The following is a 21,058-nucleotide window of genomic DNA, read 5'->3' on the forward strand; positions in this document are numbered from 1 at the left end:
CTGGACCACTTAATGACTGAACAACTTATTTATTGAATTTGAAAAGGGAAAAAAATCCAATGAATATGATATAAACTCGTGCAGCTGTGGCTGTGATTTCACTTAACATGAACATAGAGTAGTAATTACAATTGATATTTTCTGACAGTTCATTTTGTTACGTTGGTATAGACTTGCCAGCATGAGTAACTGCTGGATATCAGAGATAACACTTCCATATATCCTCAAATTCTGAAAACTCTTTGCTTTGATGCTACTTCTGTGTTCCTTAGTGTTTTCTATGGCGCCTCTGACTTCTGGGCTCAACCATAGTGAATGCATGTTTGTGGTGGTCAGGTAGGCGGCCATGGGTGACTAGAAAGGGCCCAGAGGCTTACTTTCCAAAGCCTGCCCCTGTGTGGACTGGGAGTTCCAACTACCTAATGATAGGGGTTCATTTTTCCAGTCAGACTTACATTGGATGTTGTTCATGGTTTGGCTGAATAGAACTCTCGAATCTACAAGTCACGATGATGGTGGTTATTGTGGGTCATTATACATAAGCTATCTGTCACAGTGGTCTCTCCTACTCCATCCCCCATTAAGAATTGTAGTTATATTAAACAGGTTCTGGATTACAATGGCCATTCAGGGCTTGGTGTCCCTCTCCTGTGACCGATCTTTGGCGCAGGTCAGCCAGTAACATAATGTACAGTAGCAAGTCAGCAAGAGTGCAGCAGGTACGCTCATTGCTCTAGCTCTGAGAGTGTGGGCACAGTCATTTATATACAATATCCAGCTGAGTGGCTGAGGAGTTACAAAGGCCTTCTTCAGAAGTGTGGGTTTGCTTGCTACCAGACGCTTGGTCTTGGGGGGAGCCAAATAGTCAGTCTGCATGGTTTCTATAGGAGGCTCCAGAGTCTCCATCTCATCAAATTTTGGGCCAAGGAAGGCTTAACAGCATTCTTGGGAGCACCTAAGGATGGGTTTAGCTTGCTGCCAAAGTCAAGAAAAACAGGAATAATTGTAATTGAGAAGGGAAAATGTTGCCATCCTCTAGCCAAAGGGAGGTACACCAGTGGAGTGGCCGCCCAGACCAAATGAAACCACATGAAGGCAAGAGAATGTACTGTAGGCTGACATCTGATTAATACCTTCAGCCTTGGGTTGACGCCTGTAATAGAACTGAAGCCACATGATAAGTTGAATAGGCCGTTGAGATGATATTTGAGATTCAGGTGGATTTTCTCAATGCCATCCAGAGGGCAATAAAATGTGTGTGGCATGTTGTTTTAATCATGGGAGAGGGAAGAGGGGTAAGGATTTATTTGCTACTGAACCTCTGTCCACTACACAGCTGTACCTGCAGCCCTGAAACATGGCCACTTTGGCAGAAACCGTTGCACATGTCAACACAACTGGATGGATAGAAATGAGCATGTTGACAGTGTGTGTGTCTGTCTGATGACATGCCCTTGAACCATGATGTGTGTTGTACATTGCCATTCAATAAAACAGCAGAATTATCCACTTGTTTTAGTGAACAACATAAAGTCAGGACACTACATCACAGTGTTTCATAGTTCAGTGCCTCACATCTGTTTTGGCTTGCAACTCCTTAAACACCCATTATCATAGGCTGCATTTATGGGATGAATGATTTTTTAAAAATTATTATGGGTATAATTATCCAGTAATTCACAAGAGAAGACAGATAAAGAAAAAAGTAATTTTTTGTAGCAGAAGTATGTTTTTTTGCTTAACCAACCCCTCAAAATTGGCTGTATCATTCAAGTAAAAAAAACAAAAACAAAAAAACAATTTAAAAATGATTTTATTATTAATGGCAGAACCTTCACTTAAACATCTGGAGTATAGCTGATTCTCATGCAGTGTACAGTGTGTGAAGTGTTCAGAAAGTGAGGTTTCTCTTTTACCACTTAGATATTAAAGTTATAAAGTATCGTTGTCATGCACACATTTACTACAGGTCCTTCACTGAACATACAATAAATGTACTGACTGCTGCAGTTCAGCTTACATTGAAAAAATGTGAAGACAGCACTTTTCTCTCCAGTTGCTACAGACCAGCTACATAAAAAGAATTTGACAGCTTTTACACCTACTGAAATTATAACCCATCCATTTCAGTGACATTTCATTTTGGTAGAACATTGTCACTGTTTTGTTTGCATATTTCATCTTTATTAATTTGTGAAAATAAACTTTTGCTGAAAGCACATTTTATATTAGGGATTCAGGATTGTGTGCCGTAAGTACAGATATTCATAATGAAAGAAATGTGGTTCCGGGCTCAAGGTCAGCATACAACCGCAGCCGATTCAAAAGCGAATATCAGGCTAAATAATGTCTGCAATAAATAACAGCTCCACATTACTGTAAAGGTGGTAATAAGTAAGATTTTACTGCCCCGTTGCACAAAATGACCATAATATATCTGCAGTGGGTTGATAGGAATTATTGATCAATACCAATGAATCAACCAGGTGCTGAGATTTCCTCTCTATTTTTGACCTGAACCTTCTTGATCTTTCGAATCGAAAAAATGTTTCCTCCCTTGGAACTTACTTCCATTTTCACCTATTCCAAAATGGAGGACAGCGCTATGAGCGACCGACTGACATCACAAGATTGTTCCCAAACCAAAAATAAAGGGTATTGTGATTTTGTGTCGTGTTACTGCATATTACCTTACTGCTCTGGATTTCTTTTGCAACTCTGCTCCCAGGTGGGTTAAGTGTCTCAGAAATAATTAGGAGTTCTGAAAATGTGACTATATGGTTTATGTCAGTGACAACTGCTGGTAGACATTAGGGTGGAGGTGCTGGTGATGGGGGCTTGTGACCTGACAACGTTGGTGCCGAAAGACAGTGGAGAGAAGTCACAGCAACTTTTAAAGCTGTGTTAGCTTAGTATTACGTAGAGTAATCAAAGAAAGTGTTTCTGTATCAGTTTTATAATTAAAGCACTAAATTATGTATTAAAACAGTTGTTTTAAGGATGAAAATGGTGAGCTCGATGTTTGATCTTTCTTATTAATCAAGATTGTTGCTCTGTCAGGTGTAATTTTATGAGTTTGGAAGTTGAGTTCAGTTTCAAAAGTTCTACTGGTTCTGGCACCACTCCCCCCCCACCCCCCCCAATCTAAAAACTTCATAGAAATAAATTTACAAATGTTACTATATACAAACTACTCAAATTATGCACCCACTGTAACAATTACTTAATAAATGATTAAAGAGCCATGCCCTCCATATACGGCCATCTGGAGCGAGACATGTAATTGCTCAGGTTATGGATGAGAGAACATACTAAAGCTATAATATGCAAAATCTCCAAGTTACTGAGGTGTCAGGAGCATGATGTTCCGACAAATTACAAATCATCCCTTCAAATTACTAATTTGCGTGTGTAATTTGTCTAGATTACCTTTATTTTATTCCACTGGATTAAGTTCGAATTCAACCCTCAACATCCACTTTTTCCACCCCAAAAAAGAAATTTTTAATGACGTGACCAGCATCGTCAGTGTCAAGCAAGTTAATATTATACAGTATACTGCAGATTTGAAAGAACAATATTTCTTATCTTAAATCTTTGTTAATAATACATAAAGATGTTTGGACTGAAAAAGAGAGAGAAATACACCTTTTAATGTCAATGTATAAGCCTGGTATGTAATGTCAAGCTTTAAAAAATGATAGTGTCCATCCATGGCTCATTTAGCAAATAAGATAATATCACTTCACGTACCTGCCCGACAAAGTCATGGAGCCTCCCACTAATTTTCTTTGACTTACTTCTCTGTCCTGGGGTGATAAGCCGTGATAGTCACCTAATCTTGTAACTTCTGGCAGCTGTGAAGCTATCTCATCAATTAAAAATTCCCAGCAGAGGATTGAATCCCAAAAGGAATTACTAAAAAAATATTATCCAATTATGATCTGCTTACAGCTGTGTAATTATATTTGACCACAGTTAGTCCTGCTGTGTGATGAGGGGATTGCTGAAGTCCACCTCTTTTTAATTAACCTGGATGCATGTAGCTCAAAAACTTAATGGAACAGGCTGATGCACTGGTCTGAGCTCAAATTATGAATTGACTAATTACAGCTGATGTTTTTGGATTTCTGAAAAATAGCTTTTATTAATTTCTGTCAAGTGAGTGTGAACACTTGATGTGGTCGTATTCTTCTGCGCATGATTTTGTTTACATTTTTCATTTTTATTGCATAGTTTAAATGGGAATAAAATGTATGAAACAACATCACAGACTTTAGATGCATCACAGGTTAACTGGCACATCCTGTATGATTGCAGATTCCCTTAAAGCTGCACTTTGTTACATTGCTGTACATTAAGAATGTTGTCGTTGTCGTATAACCGTATATAGCGTATGTATCTGAAAAAATGGAGCATACTACACACTCGACATCCGGCGTAATGGACAAGACACATGCTGATGGAATGTGGTTCAGATCCTGGGAGAATTCCATGGTCTTTTTTCTGATTGGAGGAGAGAGAAGAAGAAAAAAGAAACAACCTCAAGTGCATAAGAACCTTTTACGCCAAAATGGACAGAAAGCCACGTAGATTTCTGCAAGTCACAAAACAGGCTGAGCATTGTTTTTAATGTTACGCACATCCCCGTTTATTTATCTTTTCCATTTGTTTGTTTGTTTACTGAACACGCTGCCCTCTATGTTTGCTGTACCTACAGTTCCTTACATCGCAATGCCAAGTCCTCTCTATGGACTTAAAAGCTTTTCAATGCATCTCAAAATATTTATGAATCTAAACACAGTTATTTTGCTTCAGCAACTGAGTGCCAGCAATGAATGCTTCAGAAACCAACCTATAGAGTCATATTTGCAGACCCAAGCATAAAAGTCCATTTGGGTAGTGCAAGAGACTATTGACTCGCTATTGGGAGGATGGCTAATGGCACTAAAAGAACGTTTTTGTGCTGAGATGGATTAGGTTATCCCACCAGCACATAGTGTACTGTACTACCTATTTTGAAATCATGGGCAGGATTGTATAATCTTAAGGGACAAATAATTATTGCATGTACATGTGCACTATGTGTGCGTGTGCAGCCATGCATGATTTTGCGTATTTGTACAGTTTTGTATTTGAGAGCGTAAGCAGCATCGCGGCCCTCAATCTATGCCTTCTTTTTCAGCTCAACCGCGAGGCACATTGCCTAAGGTCTGTTTCATATTGTGAATTAATTATTCTCTGCTGGAATTGTGTTAGAGCGTGTGTGTTTGTGTGTGAATGCGTGAGTGTTTTACTGTCTGTGTGTGTACTTTGTTATTGCAAAGGAAATGACAGAGCAGAGTATTATTTCCCATCTACCACATCCAGACCTCATATTTTTGAATGCATTAACTCCATGGCTATTGCAAATGCATCTCCAATGCCAATCACATTCCTTTGAATTTGAAAGATGGGAGAGGGAGGGATGGAGGGAGGGTGGAGGACCTTGGGTGAGGATGCAAGGTGGCTACTCCTCACTCTTTGTGGCTCTGTGCTTGTTAAAAAAAAAAAAAAAAAAATTAAATGCAGCTATGTGCACTGGAAAGCTTCTGCTTGCTGAATTTTAAAATACCTTTGGCACCATTGTTTTTTTTCTCTCCTGTGTGTATACAAGCTGCAAGCAGTCACGCAGCTGTTTCCATGGCAATATCTATCTGTGTGAGGAATTCATTAACCCTTTCTCGTAGGAGTTCCGTGTAGAAATCCCACGTAGAATACAGATAGGAAAAGAGGAAGGGATGCTACAGTGCTATTTTTGACAAAATGATACTATTTATGAAATGCTACATATTTTTGGCATATAGTGGTGAATCCATGTTTGCTTTGGTGTTGACATTCATTGCTTCTGTGTTATAAAGACAACTGAGTGCTGTTGCGTCAGGGTTTGACATTTTAATTTTAGGAAAACTAAAATGAGGACCCACTGAATGCAAATTAGGACATTGCATGATTTACCCTTTTGCCAGAGGAACAACAGAAGCCTCTACCTTGCAGCTTTAAGCCGTCCTCACAGGGAGAAATAGTAAGACTGTGTTTGATAAAAGATAAATCAATGCCATGCTGAAATCCATCTCTCTGAAAGACGGTGTAATATAAAAGATAGATGGAGTATAAAAAACGAAGAGGGATATATGACATACACATGCAGACAGCATACCTACTCACTCATGCAAAGACAAACAAGCACACTTACATACACACACTCTCAAGAGGGAGAGAGGTAATGCTGTTACTGACTAAAGACTTTTGCTGGACAAGGTATGCGTCTCAGACGCGCTGTTTTGATATTGATAAACCATTGAGAAGATTAACCTAATGCCAGACCTTTGCAAACACTTAATTATTCATTTTGATTGTATCAATAAAAGGCCATGAGGGTCTGGTTAAATATGCACCACCCCAAATGTTCTATAAATGAAATGCGCTGAGAGTTGCAAAGGGACAGGGTAAGGTAAGGGACAGAATTACAGATTTGTATTAGTGTTTGTCCTCCATCAATAGCTATTTAGCATCAAGTGTTGCCCCTCACCCATGCTAATTTTGGTGCCGGTGAGCCATGTGACTGTTTGAGATGTGCGCTCCTCCGGTTTAGAGGACAGATGAGTGTTTCAGGTCAGTTACATAGTTGTGTGCTGCCTGCAGGGTGGCGAGCCTTTGGTTTACGAACAGGTAGACTGTGTGTTAAACTGCTGGCTGACTGCATAATCTGTATTACATGTAATTGCACAAAAAGACAAAGTGAGAATTACTTTAAAGAGGGTACTGTGACACATCCAGCCTTTGCTTAGTCTGATTAGTAGTAGTCAGGCCCCCTGAGGACAAGCACCCCATGACATCATTATTGATCTTTTTACCCCTGATTTTCTTCAAGGGCCATGACTTTCATGTTTATGGTCAATCAGGACATGTTCATTAATTCCCAATTATGTTGGAACATTGGCACATTTCTGTGAACAATCTTACATCAGAACTGAACAATCAAGCATGAAACCATGTAGTAAATGTTAAAGCTGAATGTCTTTCATTTTTATGACCATGTTTAATAGTCATGAATGGATGTCATTCATGCCAGTCTAAGGTATTGAATCACAAACAGAATTTCCATCAGTCATCCTGTTGTGTATATCTAGTGGATGTATAATCATCAATAGCTGATTTTATTCATGTGATGCATCATGCTGGCTGTTTACATAATCTTTTATTCTCCCTGCACATACCTGAGGCTCACAAAGCGGAAGAATTAGCATGCGTTTTCCTACTTTCCCTTTTGCTTTCTGTGGTCTGTGTGTAAACAGCGTTCCTCACAAGTATTTGGAACATTGTGGTGCAGTTCAGCTTCAACGAGCAACACTCTGCACTTTGATTGGGCTTTCTACGGTAGCATAGCAACAATTGCCTGGTAGCCTGCTTCGAGGTAGTCTTCAGAGCCATGTGCTGTGTGCTTTCAAAGCCTCCAATCTCATCACCGCGGTCAATGAGTGGCGTGATGTACATTGAAGTTGAACCTTCATTTTCTCAAAGCTTGTCAGGTGCACAGCTGCTCAGCAAGGAGGTGAGCTATCACAGCGCTGCTTTGACCTGCCGATGTGATCATAGTGTAAGATACCACGGTGAACAGAGGATAATCATGAAGCGGAGTCATACAGTATAGTGCACCTTCAGCCCGAAACAGATTAAAGCTGATTCACCTGCTGTCAAACCTGTTTACAGATCCTGACACAATGCTCGCATACATCACATGTTTTAATTCGACTTTGACTTTAGAGGGATTTTATAAAGTCAATATTAATGAAGTCGCAAGTCAGGAAGTCAATTTGTCTTGTGTGTGGCCAAGATCATTGACAGAACTGAAAAAACTTGTGGATCTTAGAACGTAGCATGGCTTGAGTGTGTGAAGGAGACTTGTGTGACTGATTGCATATGTTTTGGTTTCCCACCTGGTACTTCTTAGTTTTTATTCTTTTTTTTTTTCTTTCTCTGGATTGACTAACTTTAAAAGGGTAAGTATTTTTATGTCAGGTCCTTGGTCCCCACTCCTCCACCTATAAGACTGGATTACACAATACACATAACACAGTACAGTAAAGATATAGGTCATCAAGTTCAGACTTAAGACCGACCTTTCTATCACTGCCTCTCGGATGAGGTATCCCAGTCAGTCAAACCAGGTGAGACAGCTGTGAGGCTGATTTCACTCAACAAGTAACTCTTACAGTTACACAGACCAGAGATGAACTTGAGCTGTAATCTCACCTCCATCATTACAAAGTACATGAAACTTAACATCTTCACAAGAAACCTGGAGTGTTCTCTAATTAGTCAGTGCACAAACTCCCACACCACATTAATGTTTAGTGAACCCCACATTAAGTCTCTGCCTTTCATAATACATACATACTCACTTATGTGCCAGATTGATGGCGAAGTTGCAAGAAGGATGAAACGTTGTGAAACATCTCTAAACACCTCAGTCAAATATATCATCTGTTACTTGGAGTCGATCGGGGTGTTTGACAGATATGAACAGCAAGAGGAAAAACGAGTGACTGGAAGGCACCAATGCATTAACCATGTGATACTATTTATATCAGAGGAGCAAGGGTGACCCAGTAACTCACATGTGTTATGCAACATATGAATGGAGCAAAAAAATAGCATGGTACATGCACATCTCAGGGGCTTGGATTTCCTTGTCATAGATGCCAATTATAGTTAATTGCAGTAATCACAGAATGCTGTGAATGGAAGCACTATTATGGGTGAGAGTATGGAGGAAAGCGCAGGCTGAGCATGCCCAGAGACTGAAGGGAACCATCTAGTGTGCTGTCACCCAGGTTCCAACTTCATATTACTCTCCATTATGTACTGACAGCGCTCTGTCCTGGCTCTCACCGGAATAACCTATGGGAGATGGACTACCTTCAAACAATACATATATACACACATCTGCTTTTTCAGTAAATATCAAGCACACAATTAGTTTTGCCTTGGCACCTATTCGTGAAAAATGGGAAAACATCAAGCTAGTTTAATCAAACTGTCTAGTGAATAATTTGCATTTAAAAGAAAAAAGCATGCCTATATGTTGAATTTATATTATTTTATATTATTAAATATCATGTTTTGCAAAATAGTTTTTTTTGAATGTGAAGACAATTATTAGCGTATTCTGTATTGCAGTAACAAGTTGTTGCTGATTACAATCACTCTCAACAAAGACATAGCTATGATTTCTCAATAAAATTATATGGTTACTCTTTAATGTCACTTGGTTAATGTTAATAAGCATTATATATTTCATAAATTGTTTATAACACACTATGACGTACTTGAAAGCAGATGGAATTGTTTATTAATGTAGTTGTCAAAAACTGTGACTCTTCCTGTGGGCACTAATTGTTACCTTGGGTCAAAGCAGGTGAACCCAAATGCAGACACATAGAGTCAAGGAGGCAGGGACATGATAGGACAAGGTAGTCATTAAAGCAGGCTAGGTTAAAAAGTTACTGGTAGCTGGGAAACTGGGGCTTGCGTTGGTAGAACCAGGGGCAAAACAGGCAAAAACAAGAAAACTGATAAATACAGGAGAAATGGCTTGAAGCAAGACTGGCTGAGCAGAGGTTACGATCTGGCAGTGTGGATCTGGAAGGACACACACCCCACTCTCAACGGATGACTCTGAAATGTCTCTCCCTGTTGGTCGAGAGAGAAGAGGACAGGGTAAACAGAGAGAGAAGGGGAGACAGGATCGTGGAAGCAGAACCAAGGTGATGGATGACTTGGACACTAGAGATGAGCAGCACAGGGAAGCTCAGGCAAAAGGCCCTGGGGCTGGAAACTATGACTGGAAGACAGGGCAGATGGGTGGAGTTGCTGAGGAGGTCAAATGAAAGGAAGGACAGACGGGTAGGACTGCTTTGGAGGGTGACTGGAGGGCAGGACAGATGGGTGGAGCCGCTCTGGATGTTGACCAGATGCCAGGACAGAGGGGCGTAGCCTTTCTGGAGGTCGATGATGTAGGATACCTCCAAAGCTGCTCTGGAAGTATACAGAGATGCTCAGGGCAAACACCTTAAGAGCCAAGGCATCAGCGAAACCACTTAAAAGGGCAGCCAAGTGGTTGGAGGCTGGCAGAGAAGGCCGACTGCTGGAGGTATGGGAGGACATCAGCAAAGGTGGCTTTGGGTGAAGAATAGGCTGAGCATCAGTGATGGGAGCTGGTGGTCCGACTCAGGAACAGTCTGAGCATTGGATGGGGCGGCCGATGGTTTGGAAACTGGATAAGGCTGAGTGTCGGCAGTGAAAGCTGATGGTTCAGAACTGAGACAAACTGGGCCTCAGTAGTAGCACTGAACAATGGAGACTTTGGAGCAGTAGGCTACAGACAGGGGTTAGACAACAGAGAAAGCTGACGGCCTCAGGAACCATTGAGACCATGCTTTCTTCTGGAGGTTCCTAAATGAGGGTACCTAGGGAAGAATGGCTAGTTATGGTCTGACTCCAGCACATCTGTCTCTACTCACACAATCACACACAAGGAGAGAAAGGGAGAGAGCTACTAAAGAAGTGGCAACAGGTAGGGAGACACAGGACTGATGCAGGAATGGTGAAACTAATACATTTAGGTAAAACACAGCTAATCATAAAAAAATATGTCTTCATACGAGAAGTTACAATAGTTGACAAACACTCTGCATTGATAAACACTTGGATTATACTGGGTTATAAGCCATTTATTAAATACCTTAAAATGTCTGTTATATATGACTAAAGCACTCCCAATATTCAGTAATTCTATTCAAGTATCTTTTAAATCACTCTCAATCATCGTTGACCAATAAAGATGATTTCTTTAGTGGTAAAAGATAAATAAACGTTCAGACAAATTTTCTGAGAAGGATACTGCACTCTCTCTGAACCCCCTTTAACCCTTTGCTGCAGAGAAACTTCTTTGTATTGGCTGGTTGTGGTTGAAAAAAACTGAATTTAACTATCAACTTTCAGCAATTTCATTATTAGATATCTGGTTAAGTATTCAGAATGAACTATAAAGAGCTTCATTGATTTAGTTTATCAAAAAGAAAAGAAAAGGGGGGGGGGGAGCTTTGTTAACTGTTTCCAATGTCAGGAACTTTCACACAGTTTACTGATTTATTTTATACTTTGCCACAGACTAATAACAGTCATTGGTCTAGCTTAGCTTCGCTCCAGTGATGCAGCAAGGGGGAGCTGAACGAGCCAGGCTAAGTCAAGCCAGGTTAATTGCCCACCCCAGGGTGCCAGGTCATGGTCAATCATGGCGTTGTCCTTTGATATACAGTATGTAGCTGCAATGGCTCTCTGTTTAAGATTTCCGCATTATGTCAGTTGTATGACTGAGATATTGAAGTCCAGTTAATGAGGATATGAGACATATCTCTTCGAAAGCTACAGCTCAAATAAATGCACAATTGATTTACTGTTTTCGTAAGTAAGAATTAGATTATTGTCCAAAATCCACCTGAATTTTTTCATCATTGCCAATGTGTATAATTTGTGTTCAATCCCGTGACATCACTTATGGGTGGGACACATTAAAATCTCCTTTCTGTGTATGGAAGACAGCAGAGAAAATTCAGCGATAGCAACAGATGCCTGTTGAGTATAACATGTTTCAAACCTAAAAAAAAAAAAAACCTCTCTGAAAGGCTGTATAGACTGATTGACTCGGTTATTTGTCACAGTGCTTGTGGCCCTGACAATGATGATGATGAGAATGATGGCGAGGAGGAGGACAAAGATGATGAAGCAAAAGTAGAGTGATATCCCTGACACACCACATTTCTTCTACATGTATTATTGTAAATGGCGTTTTCCCCCCCTATAACATAACAGAAATGGCTCCACGGTACATCAGTTGCTGTCTGCTTTTGTCCCACTGACACCACGGTGGTGACAGCATTGGGTCTACTCCTTTAAATGAGCCTTTGCGCATAGCCTTCGAATCACCACAACTGCATCAGTGCTGCCTGGGTTGCTTAGCAACTGGACAGCACAGCGATCCCTGAAGAAAACCTCTTCCTCTGTATAAAACACAAGCTTGTGTGATTCTTGAATTGTGATGTACGCGTGTTTGCAATTTCCAGTAAGGATGTTTCAAACGTAAAAGCGAGTCCCAGCTCGTGAAAATAAGGAATTGAATAAAAGAGAGAAAAAAAAGATTGTGCGTCTTCATGTGCGCGCATGTGTGCCTGTATGTAGAAATGTGCGTGGGCGCGAGCGTGCCTCTTTCTCCGCGAGCGCTGTGTGTGTTTCAAAATTGTGACAAAGTGGAAGAAATGCATGAAAACGCACCGGCACACACTCACAGCATCCTAATAGGTTTCAGAGAGAATAGACAGACAATTCAGCGCATGAACAGGCTGTCGCTAAGGAATTCACCTTAGGTGTCCCCCCCTTCTCCCCCCTCCCTCAGCAATAGGACATTATTTTAATTTCAACTTGGAACTTTAAAAATTGAAAAGAAAAAAAGAGACAAGCTTTGCTCATCATGTCTCTTTGGACTGTTGAGTCTCTGTCATCTGTGCAGTGTTTCGAGGAGATGAGGAGCGGACCTTATTAACGTGTTCAAACGCCATTTAACGTTGGACAGCGGAGGCAAGTGGACTTTTCAAATAGGTTTGCATCTTTGATTTGAAATCCGGCGTTGTGATAGCTACATGCATTGGCGTATCAGGGGCCATCCATATTTCTCGGCATCTATCTTTTTTCACCAGAGGAGTGATATAGCCTGCTCTGACGTCTGCATCAGATATTACCCAGTGCTTTTTCAATGTGCATTTTCCCCTCAGTGACTTTGCGCTGATCTACATCATCAGCAGCAGCAACGGGAGGAGAAAAAAAAGGGAATGAAGATTTCATTTTTCTTTTTTTTTTAAACCCACTGCTCCCCTTCAGCCGACCAGCGTTCCCAGCTCAAACAAATAGGCCTATCTTTTAACAACAGCACGTTGTGGAATAGTCTGGCGCCAGAGCATCGCTGGAACCATGCCTCTTCTGCAGATTTGGACTGGGAAATTTCATCCACCAATTTGATCATCAGGAGGTTGCTGCTCAGTCATTCATGCCAGTGTTTGTTTTTCTAAGGGGAAGAATACTTGTCATCACTTTTAAAAGTATTGTGTATGCTGTTTTTTGAGCAAGATGTCTGATCTTCTGGTGTTGGTCGAGGGGCTCTGTGACCTGCACGGATTTCCATAGCTGGGAAAAAACAGCGAGGGGCCAATTACGAGATTTTTTTAAAATATCGAGAAGCCTACTTTAATGAAGACGTCGCATGCGTAGATGTAGGCTAGTTTATTCGACATTTTTAAAAGGCAGTTCTTTTTTGGATTGCCAGTTTTTACTTTGTGCATTTTCGGGGAGGACCACTGGACTGGTTGGATTATAGAAACTATAAATAAGGATTTGTGGAGATGTTGGGTCGTCAAGAAGATAAATTATGTGGAATTTTCTCTGCTCTGGCGGCTTTGTCCTTTGCATGCTTTGTTCAAAGGTAAGAAAACGTCACTTTAAAAAACATTTCACACCAATAGACATGATTACCGGTCAATAAAAGGCTGAGATGTGGCAAATCGCATTAACGGGGTACCCAGGCCTACTTATTAGGGGTATTGCTGCCGATATATGCTCTATTAGATGGAGCTGTGGCGCGCGCGAGCGTAAAAACACGCGCGTGCACGGAATCAAGCCTATTGTCAAACGTAACCTACTCCCGATATCAAAATGGGGATATACATATGTGTGTTAGATAGGGCGACTTTCAGTGTGATCATATTTAAAATAACAGCCCTCAGCAGGCTCCATGTCATCTCAGCCGATGATTAGTTGATAGGATCAATCAGCCGCCGATCGATGGATTACGCTACCTACATGTATGAGTCTACAGTGCCAGAGCCACTTGTTCTAAAACCTACTTTTTTTTCCATGTCAATACATAAACTCTTTCTGTAATCATCTTAATTGCTTCTTTTATTGACCGGAACCAAATCAGTCAAGATCGAAAAATAATCTCAGCAGGTCATCAGCTGCTGATGCGCTCAAGATAAGAGGCAGTGTATAAGATGTCACATTTCAATTAACAGCTGTACAGGCTGTATAATGTTTACAGTATGAATTGCTGCACAACACCATCACAGACAAAATCTCCTGATCAATTCCTTTACTGTTTCATTGTTAAAGGCACTGATATATCCCCTGTGGCCTGCTCCTTTACCTTGTCTGCAGTAACCCACAGCCTTACTTATGAGATGTAGGTGCTCAGGGAGGAAAGACTCTCACTTTTTGACATTTTGATTCCATTACAATAACAAAAGGAAATGTGTGTAATCTGGTTGCTACAGTATGCGGTTCAGTTGTCATTCATATTCTCTCATAATAATGCTCTCAGGTGTCAAACCCACAAGTCCGGTAGCCAGCCAGCTTGATGAACAGCTGCACTACCTATGAGCTAATTGAACAGTGCTTCCCTGACTGAGCCAGGGGCTAGTGCTCCTATGGGAGTGATTTTAACCCACTTCCTCCCCTCGTTCTCCCTACGTTTCGTTCCGCACCCTCCCTCCTGTAAAAGCCAACCTCAGCTGGAGAGCTGGTCTCAGCCAGGTGATGCAGGTCATGGCACCAATGTTATAGGTGTCAGTCAGACTAGTGCAGACTATACATTCCTCTTGGGGATAGTCTGTCTTCAGGCTCAGACCGACAAGGCCTGTGCCTCTGACAGCATTATCCTAAGCTTATTTAAATACATTTCCATGAATAAGACTGGGCATAGGTGAGCCCAAGAAACTATCACACTGTCCATTTTAAAGCTACTCTTTTGGAGGGCCGGCGTTAATAAAATGCTCGACAGGTGCATCATCTTTATCATCACATTTCCTCAACTGTTTAGATGAAAATAGTGTGGGTGGAGGGGGAACATTCATACACCAGGCACATTTTAAACCTTCTACAACACTCCATCATCAGAGATCAATAACACAAGAGTACACTGAGCATGATTTTAATATTATGTTAGGATGTCAGGACTATATATCTAACTGTCACATCTGAGAACTGACTACAATACACACAAATGTCAGTAACAACTGCTTCCTGAAGTTTAAATCTTTGCAATATGAATGTCTAGATTTTATTTAAATTTTAAAGTGATGACCCCCAAGAATGTGAAAATGAGATTGACACAAAAAAAAAAAAAATTAAAAATGAAGAAACACATTATTTACAGGGTTCTTCGCTTAATTCCCCTTGTCAAAGCCTCACCATGTTGAATGAGTCGTCCTCTAGAAAAGTGTTGTACATGTCGTTAATGTTGAGAACACAGAGTACATACAGTCACTCTCAGGCTTCATTGTACAGTAGGTGCGCTGTAGAGAAAAAAATATCCCTGACAAAAGTATCAGACAGTGTTTTTGCTGCTCCCCACCTTCCCCCCACCCCCTTCTCCTTCACCCTTCTCTCACATCTGTGGTTTCTGCCCTCAGCTCCTCCACTGGAAGCTCCGGAATGTCTGTGGCCAAGAACACCGTGGACAAGTTGCTGAAGGGATATGACATCCGTTTAAGGCCTGATTTTGGAGGTACGTGTTGTGGCGCCGTCTGTTTTTAGGGGCTCAGGCTTTGTTGCCGAGGGTTATGACGTGTCAACATTTGTAGTTACGAGTCATTCCTCTGAAATCTGACGATTAGTTGGCCTGTGGCACAATATAGGGAATAGCTTTGAAGGGACTGTTACCATATCATTACTGTGCATCTATTCACATATCAAAGATGGCTGCTCCTGGACCAGTAGAGCACACATGATGAAGAGAAGTCAAATATTGTATTTTTTGCTTTTTAAAAATCAGGGATAGCAAATGTATTGATTTTTTAATACATTGCTGATTAGAGATGTTTTTGTATGTTTCTATATTACAGTACACAGCAGTGTTTCTGGGCGTTTGATTTGCAGATCAGGGAAACACTTTTGCCCCATTAACTTTTATTGGAAATCGTGCATCTTTTACATCCGCTCATTAGAATAATGGTTATTTTGATAATTGCAGAAAAAAGAAGGCGTGGGGAGCAAGTCATTAAAGTATTTCATTTGGGTTGATTGTTTTCACTAAAACTGCACAATAAATGTTAAGAAGTATAAAAATAGATGTTTGGATAGCAATTACTGGTCTACTTTAACATAAAATGAGAATTTGGAGGGGGGGGGGGGGGGGGGTAGATTGCAGATTAAGTATGGTACCTACAATGTATAAAAGGATAGAATGAATTTAAAGAGGTTTTCATTGTCTTGATATTAGCATCTGGGGCCTGGCCCGTGTTACTGATGACGTCATTACTCAGCACCGGCTGGCAGTCATCATGACAGCTCTAATTTCAAAACCTATACAGAATTTACGAGTGTACCCATTCATTTCAACAAAAGCTTCATTGTTCCCGTTATACACACGTATTCAAAAACTTTAGTGTTCAGGAAAGCCTATGACCGCTTATCACAGTTACTGCCTGAAAAACAAAGAGCAAAGGAGGCTTTTCATTACCAGGACATGTTAATGGGGTGTGATGTTAATTTAACGAGTGCAGGGACACACAATAGTCTGTTGCCACTTAAATTTGCTCCAGCTCCAGTATTGCACAGCCAAAAACCCTACAATATCTGGCAACATATCAACATTTTGAAAAACTCAATGCTTGCAGAATGAATGATTATCCCATGTTTAGTCAAAATTACTTTAAATCTCCACTATTAGTTCATCAGCTCCTTCTGTATATTAATGGTAATCAGATCACAAGTCTGTCTACACAACAACAATGAGTGCAAGGATGGATCATGTGTACTGTTTAGTAAAGTCAGAAATGATAAATGTGACATTCAACTTACTGAAAAAATGGTAAATGTAGTTTGCCGCTTGCATGAACAGATCTTTTCTTAAGATGCGCATCGAGTGATTTAAGAACATTTATGGCATTCATCAATTTTCTCTCAGGTATGAAAGAAATTTACGGGTGGTCCAGACCTGTCGTACATGTCATGAATAGATCACATCTGCCTTTCTTAGGGGGAAGAACTTGTTATAATGTCCTAATCTAATTAGTTTAAAGTTTAAATATGATAATGAAATACACAAAAAACAATGTTTACCATATTTTTATCTTATATATCTTCATGACTGCCAATTTCCTTAAAGATTTTTCAGATCTTATGATTTTTATGGCCATATTTTGGTGCAGCAACTTCTATATTTCAGTAGTTGTTGGAAACTTCTCTCAGTCCGACAGCTGCCTCTGTCTCTCTCTGCAGCTCTCTGTCCAGTATACTTGTGTTGCAGCTGTAAGTGCGACATCACCTGTAGATTATAATATTCTCTCTTCTAATATCTCTGTGACTGTCACGTCCCTTGAACACCGCCCATCACGAAGCGCTTTTCTCTAGAAAAACGTTTTTTTATCATCTAACTTCACGTCATAGAATTCCCTCTTTATTTCTATCACAGTTCATTAGGATTGGATACTGAACTTCAATACTTTTATGGCACCGACCGAATTGCTTCAATACATTTGGTTCCACATTTCGATAACGGAACATCTGGCTGTTGTTTCTCAACGTAAATGGCAATGGCGGGGTAAACAGTGTTTTCAGCAGTTTTACCAGTAACAGGTGGTTGGATCAAAACACGTAACCTGCAGGTAAGACAAGCTATAGGATATATGAAGATGTATTCAAATATCGAAGATTGTGATATTGTCTATTGTTTGACATAAAAATAGTGGTCGTTCGGCAGCTGGCGAATTGCTGATAAGAGCATTTATTGAGGCTCGGATTACATTAGCTGTGGACTCCTGTTTTGTCATATTCATTGTTCAGTGTTGTCATGTCCAGTATAATGATTCACCAGCCATCAAACCACCGCTGTTTTGATGTGAAACGATAAGCAGTATCATCGTCTTCATTTTGGTCTGACCTCCTTTCTGAAGCCTCTGTAGACTCTGTTCCCCTTGCTATGTTTAGAGCTGCTGGCAAACAATCTACTACACAAAACAACTGTCATAAAGCAAAGTGACGAAACCATTTATGCCAATGTTAGTTGGCTTTACAGAGACACTCAACACACTTCCTCTTTAAAACTAATCAACGTTGAAATTAGCTCGTTTTGGTGGTTGTTGAGTTTGAATGTCATTACAGTGACAGCACATGCTAGATGCCACATCCAAAAGTACTGCCACAACCAGTATCGAAGTCAAGGTATCATTACTGGTATTGAAAATGTTTAAACGATACCTGACAGGTCAGCACTGCTCTGATGACATGTTATTGGCAGCTGGATTTATAGTTTCTAATCGTTTCAACTCTCCGACACTGTTATGTCTTTTTCTTCTGATTTCTAAAAGAAGGACTTAAGGTTGCGTGGTGATTTTACTCGTTGGGAACTTTTTTGTTAAATGGAACCTCATCCAGAAAAGGAGCAGAAGATGGAGACGTATATGACAATTTTAAGGGGTGTGGATTTTGCAAATGATCAGCTCTCATAAACAGTCCTCATCATGAACAGGTGTCATTCATCGGGCTGAAATGAGCGATTTACGACAAGATAGGCAGTTATGGGAGTTGGAAGCACTCGTACGAGCAAATCTCACAGAGTGTTTTGGAATAAAAATACGAATGTTCTTGCATTAAACCCAACGTGTCATGACTCACCTACAGAATATTTGAATATGCTTTTCAGCAAGGTTAAGTATAAAAAGGCAAGACTACATTAAACAAAGTCATGTTATCCTAATGATTACACAATGCATAATGATGCTCATTGCCTCAAGAACTTCACATAGCCTAACTCATTGTGGCAGTTTGGCTGTTTTTTCTCTGTAATGCTTATATGTTTAGAATATTGAATTAGTTTCCATCTAATTATAAATGTAACACTACATGCATTTAGATTTTGTAGACATAATTTGGCTCTTTATGATTATATTAAAGGATACAACCTAAACTGTGCTGATTATTTACCAGTATCTTTTTTAAATAGGCTGCAGGCAGCAGCTTGTCAGTCTTGCAACAACACCACACTTGATGAGAATGAAAGCAAGCAGTGAAAACATATAGCAGGTGCGCCTCCTCATATAACCTTCCTCTGGTTGAGTGCTCTGCCAAAAACAGATGCTCTGATGAGGGCTTATGTGCCAAAATATGTTAGCCTGATGTTAGCCATTGTAAAAAATATGTTATAGTTGAGGTTGCGTCTTCGTTCTGTGTTTTGGAGTGTTGCCATACCAGAGTTGTTATCATAGATTAAGTGAAGAAAATCAGATTAAGCAGCAAAAAAATGTCTCATTCACTTTGTCTCCAACTGCTGAAACAAGCATATAATGCTCAACAGTAGTTATGATCATTTGACATTTAAGAATTAAGAAAAAGAAAGAGTTTTATTTGGGTTACATCAAGCAGTGTTTCAAAGTCAGTGTTTCTTACTCTGCCCCATCAATGTAGTTGGTGGCACCAAATTTTAACTTTTTGTGTCTTCAGTGTGCAGCAATTTCAACTCATCTATAATCCATCTTTCATGTTCTGCTCACTATAAACAAGTCAAAGACACCTAATCAAAATTTTACTGAGAACCTCTCAAATTTTAAGGCACAGTTATTGACACAGTAGTTGAACATCAAAGAAAGCAGGTCAGACTCACAATGTATAGTTGACTAAAAAACTGCAAAAAAAAGTTATGAAAAAATGTCCCTTTGCTTCAAAATCACAAATAAAAATGTATACATGCAATGCAACAATTCAAAAACGTATCTTGTCCACAAAGAATGATCAAACAATAGTTATGAGTATAAGATTGTGGCAAATTTGCATTGATCGCCCTTTATCTACAACAGAGGAAGCAAAGGAATCATATTCTGACTTCTCAGTGGAAATGAACAAGGAAATATTTTGATTTCTGCTTTTAGATACAGTTGTTTTTGTATTATACTTCTTTATTGGCAGGTTGAAACAATTTTAGAGCTAGCTGGACTTAAGGATGATTTCAACAAACACGTCTACTCCAGTGTTTGCTTAAAGGTGCAGCCTGCACTCACTGGAGCAGGTAGAGCAAGTTTGTGCTTTACCCTCAGGCCAGGGAGCTGTAGTCCATCATACTTGATATTTCCAACATCAGTCAGCTACTTCTGTCATGACACAACTGCAGACGACATTCAGCTCTTGGAGACTAAACAAAGAGTTTTCATTTGGCACAATGCTGGACAGACAGACTGTGGCTCCGAATAAACAAACAAGATTTGAAATAAAAACTAACTTAGAGGTTTACATTGATAGAAAAAGGCAGCGCTTTGAATGCTCAGTACTGATGTGTGTGCTCGCTGTACAGTACCTCCAGAATATCCAGATGAAAAACCCACTTTGCAGTCACTCCATTGAGACCCTGTCCTCTTTTCCCCATTGATCTGGGAGCCAAACTGGACTTCAAGAAACAGAGAATTCTGACATGGTCACCAGTACCCCAAACGGGGGTCTTTTCACCTACTTTTTTTACCATTATTCAGGATATTGCAGGGGAATTGGAGTTTTTATTGTTTTTATGGAATAAAAGTAGTGATTTGTTTTCGTGAGTAATGCATCAATAGCAAAAGTGCACCTCTTTCTTTCATGTTTTGTTTTAGTTTCAGAAAGTAATCAGAGCATTACCGAGCTGGCTAAGAAAACTTTTCACGTTTTCATTACGATCCATCTGATACTGGATTTTTGGGGCTGATATAAGGGAGTAAAAAAAAAAAATCTGATATCGATATATCCGCTGATAATCTTACATATACAAAATATTTACAAAAATAAATTACATTTGACAAATCTGACACGGTTTAAAATGAAACATTTGATGTGGTGGTAGCCTCAGTAAAGCTGTGTGTAGTTTTATGTAGTTGATGGTGTGTTAGCTGGTTAGGCAGATGATTCAAGTGGATGTGTGACAGTGTGTGAGGATGAACGAGGTGAT

General features: G+C 40.0%; 1 protein-coding gene across 4 annotated transcripts in view; it reads left to right on the forward strand.

The window, feature by feature from the left end:
- The first annotated feature begins 13,496 nt into the window (after positions 1-13,496).
- Positions 13,497-21,058, forward strand: part of gabrb4 (gamma-aminobutyric acid type A receptor subunit beta4) — a 49,815-nt gene continuing 42,253 nt past the window's right edge. For 2 of the 4 annotated variants that reach the window (XM_062432778.1, XM_062432777.1), the window contains exon 1: positions 15,583-15,655. In XM_062432778.1, coding sequence (XP_062288762.1) covers positions 15,583-15,655 — 73 coding nt within the window. Of the gene's footprint in view, positions 13,577-15,560; positions 15,656-21,058 lie in introns of those variants that run through there. The other 2 variants (XM_062432776.1, XM_062432779.1) reach the window with 2 other exon arrangements.

Source organism: Scomber scombrus, chromosome 14, assembly GCF_963691925.1.
Source record: "Scomber scombrus chromosome 14, fScoSco1.1, whole genome shotgun sequence".
Taxonomy (NCBI): Eukaryota; Metazoa; Chordata; class Actinopteri; order Scombriformes; family Scombridae; genus Scomber; species Scomber scombrus.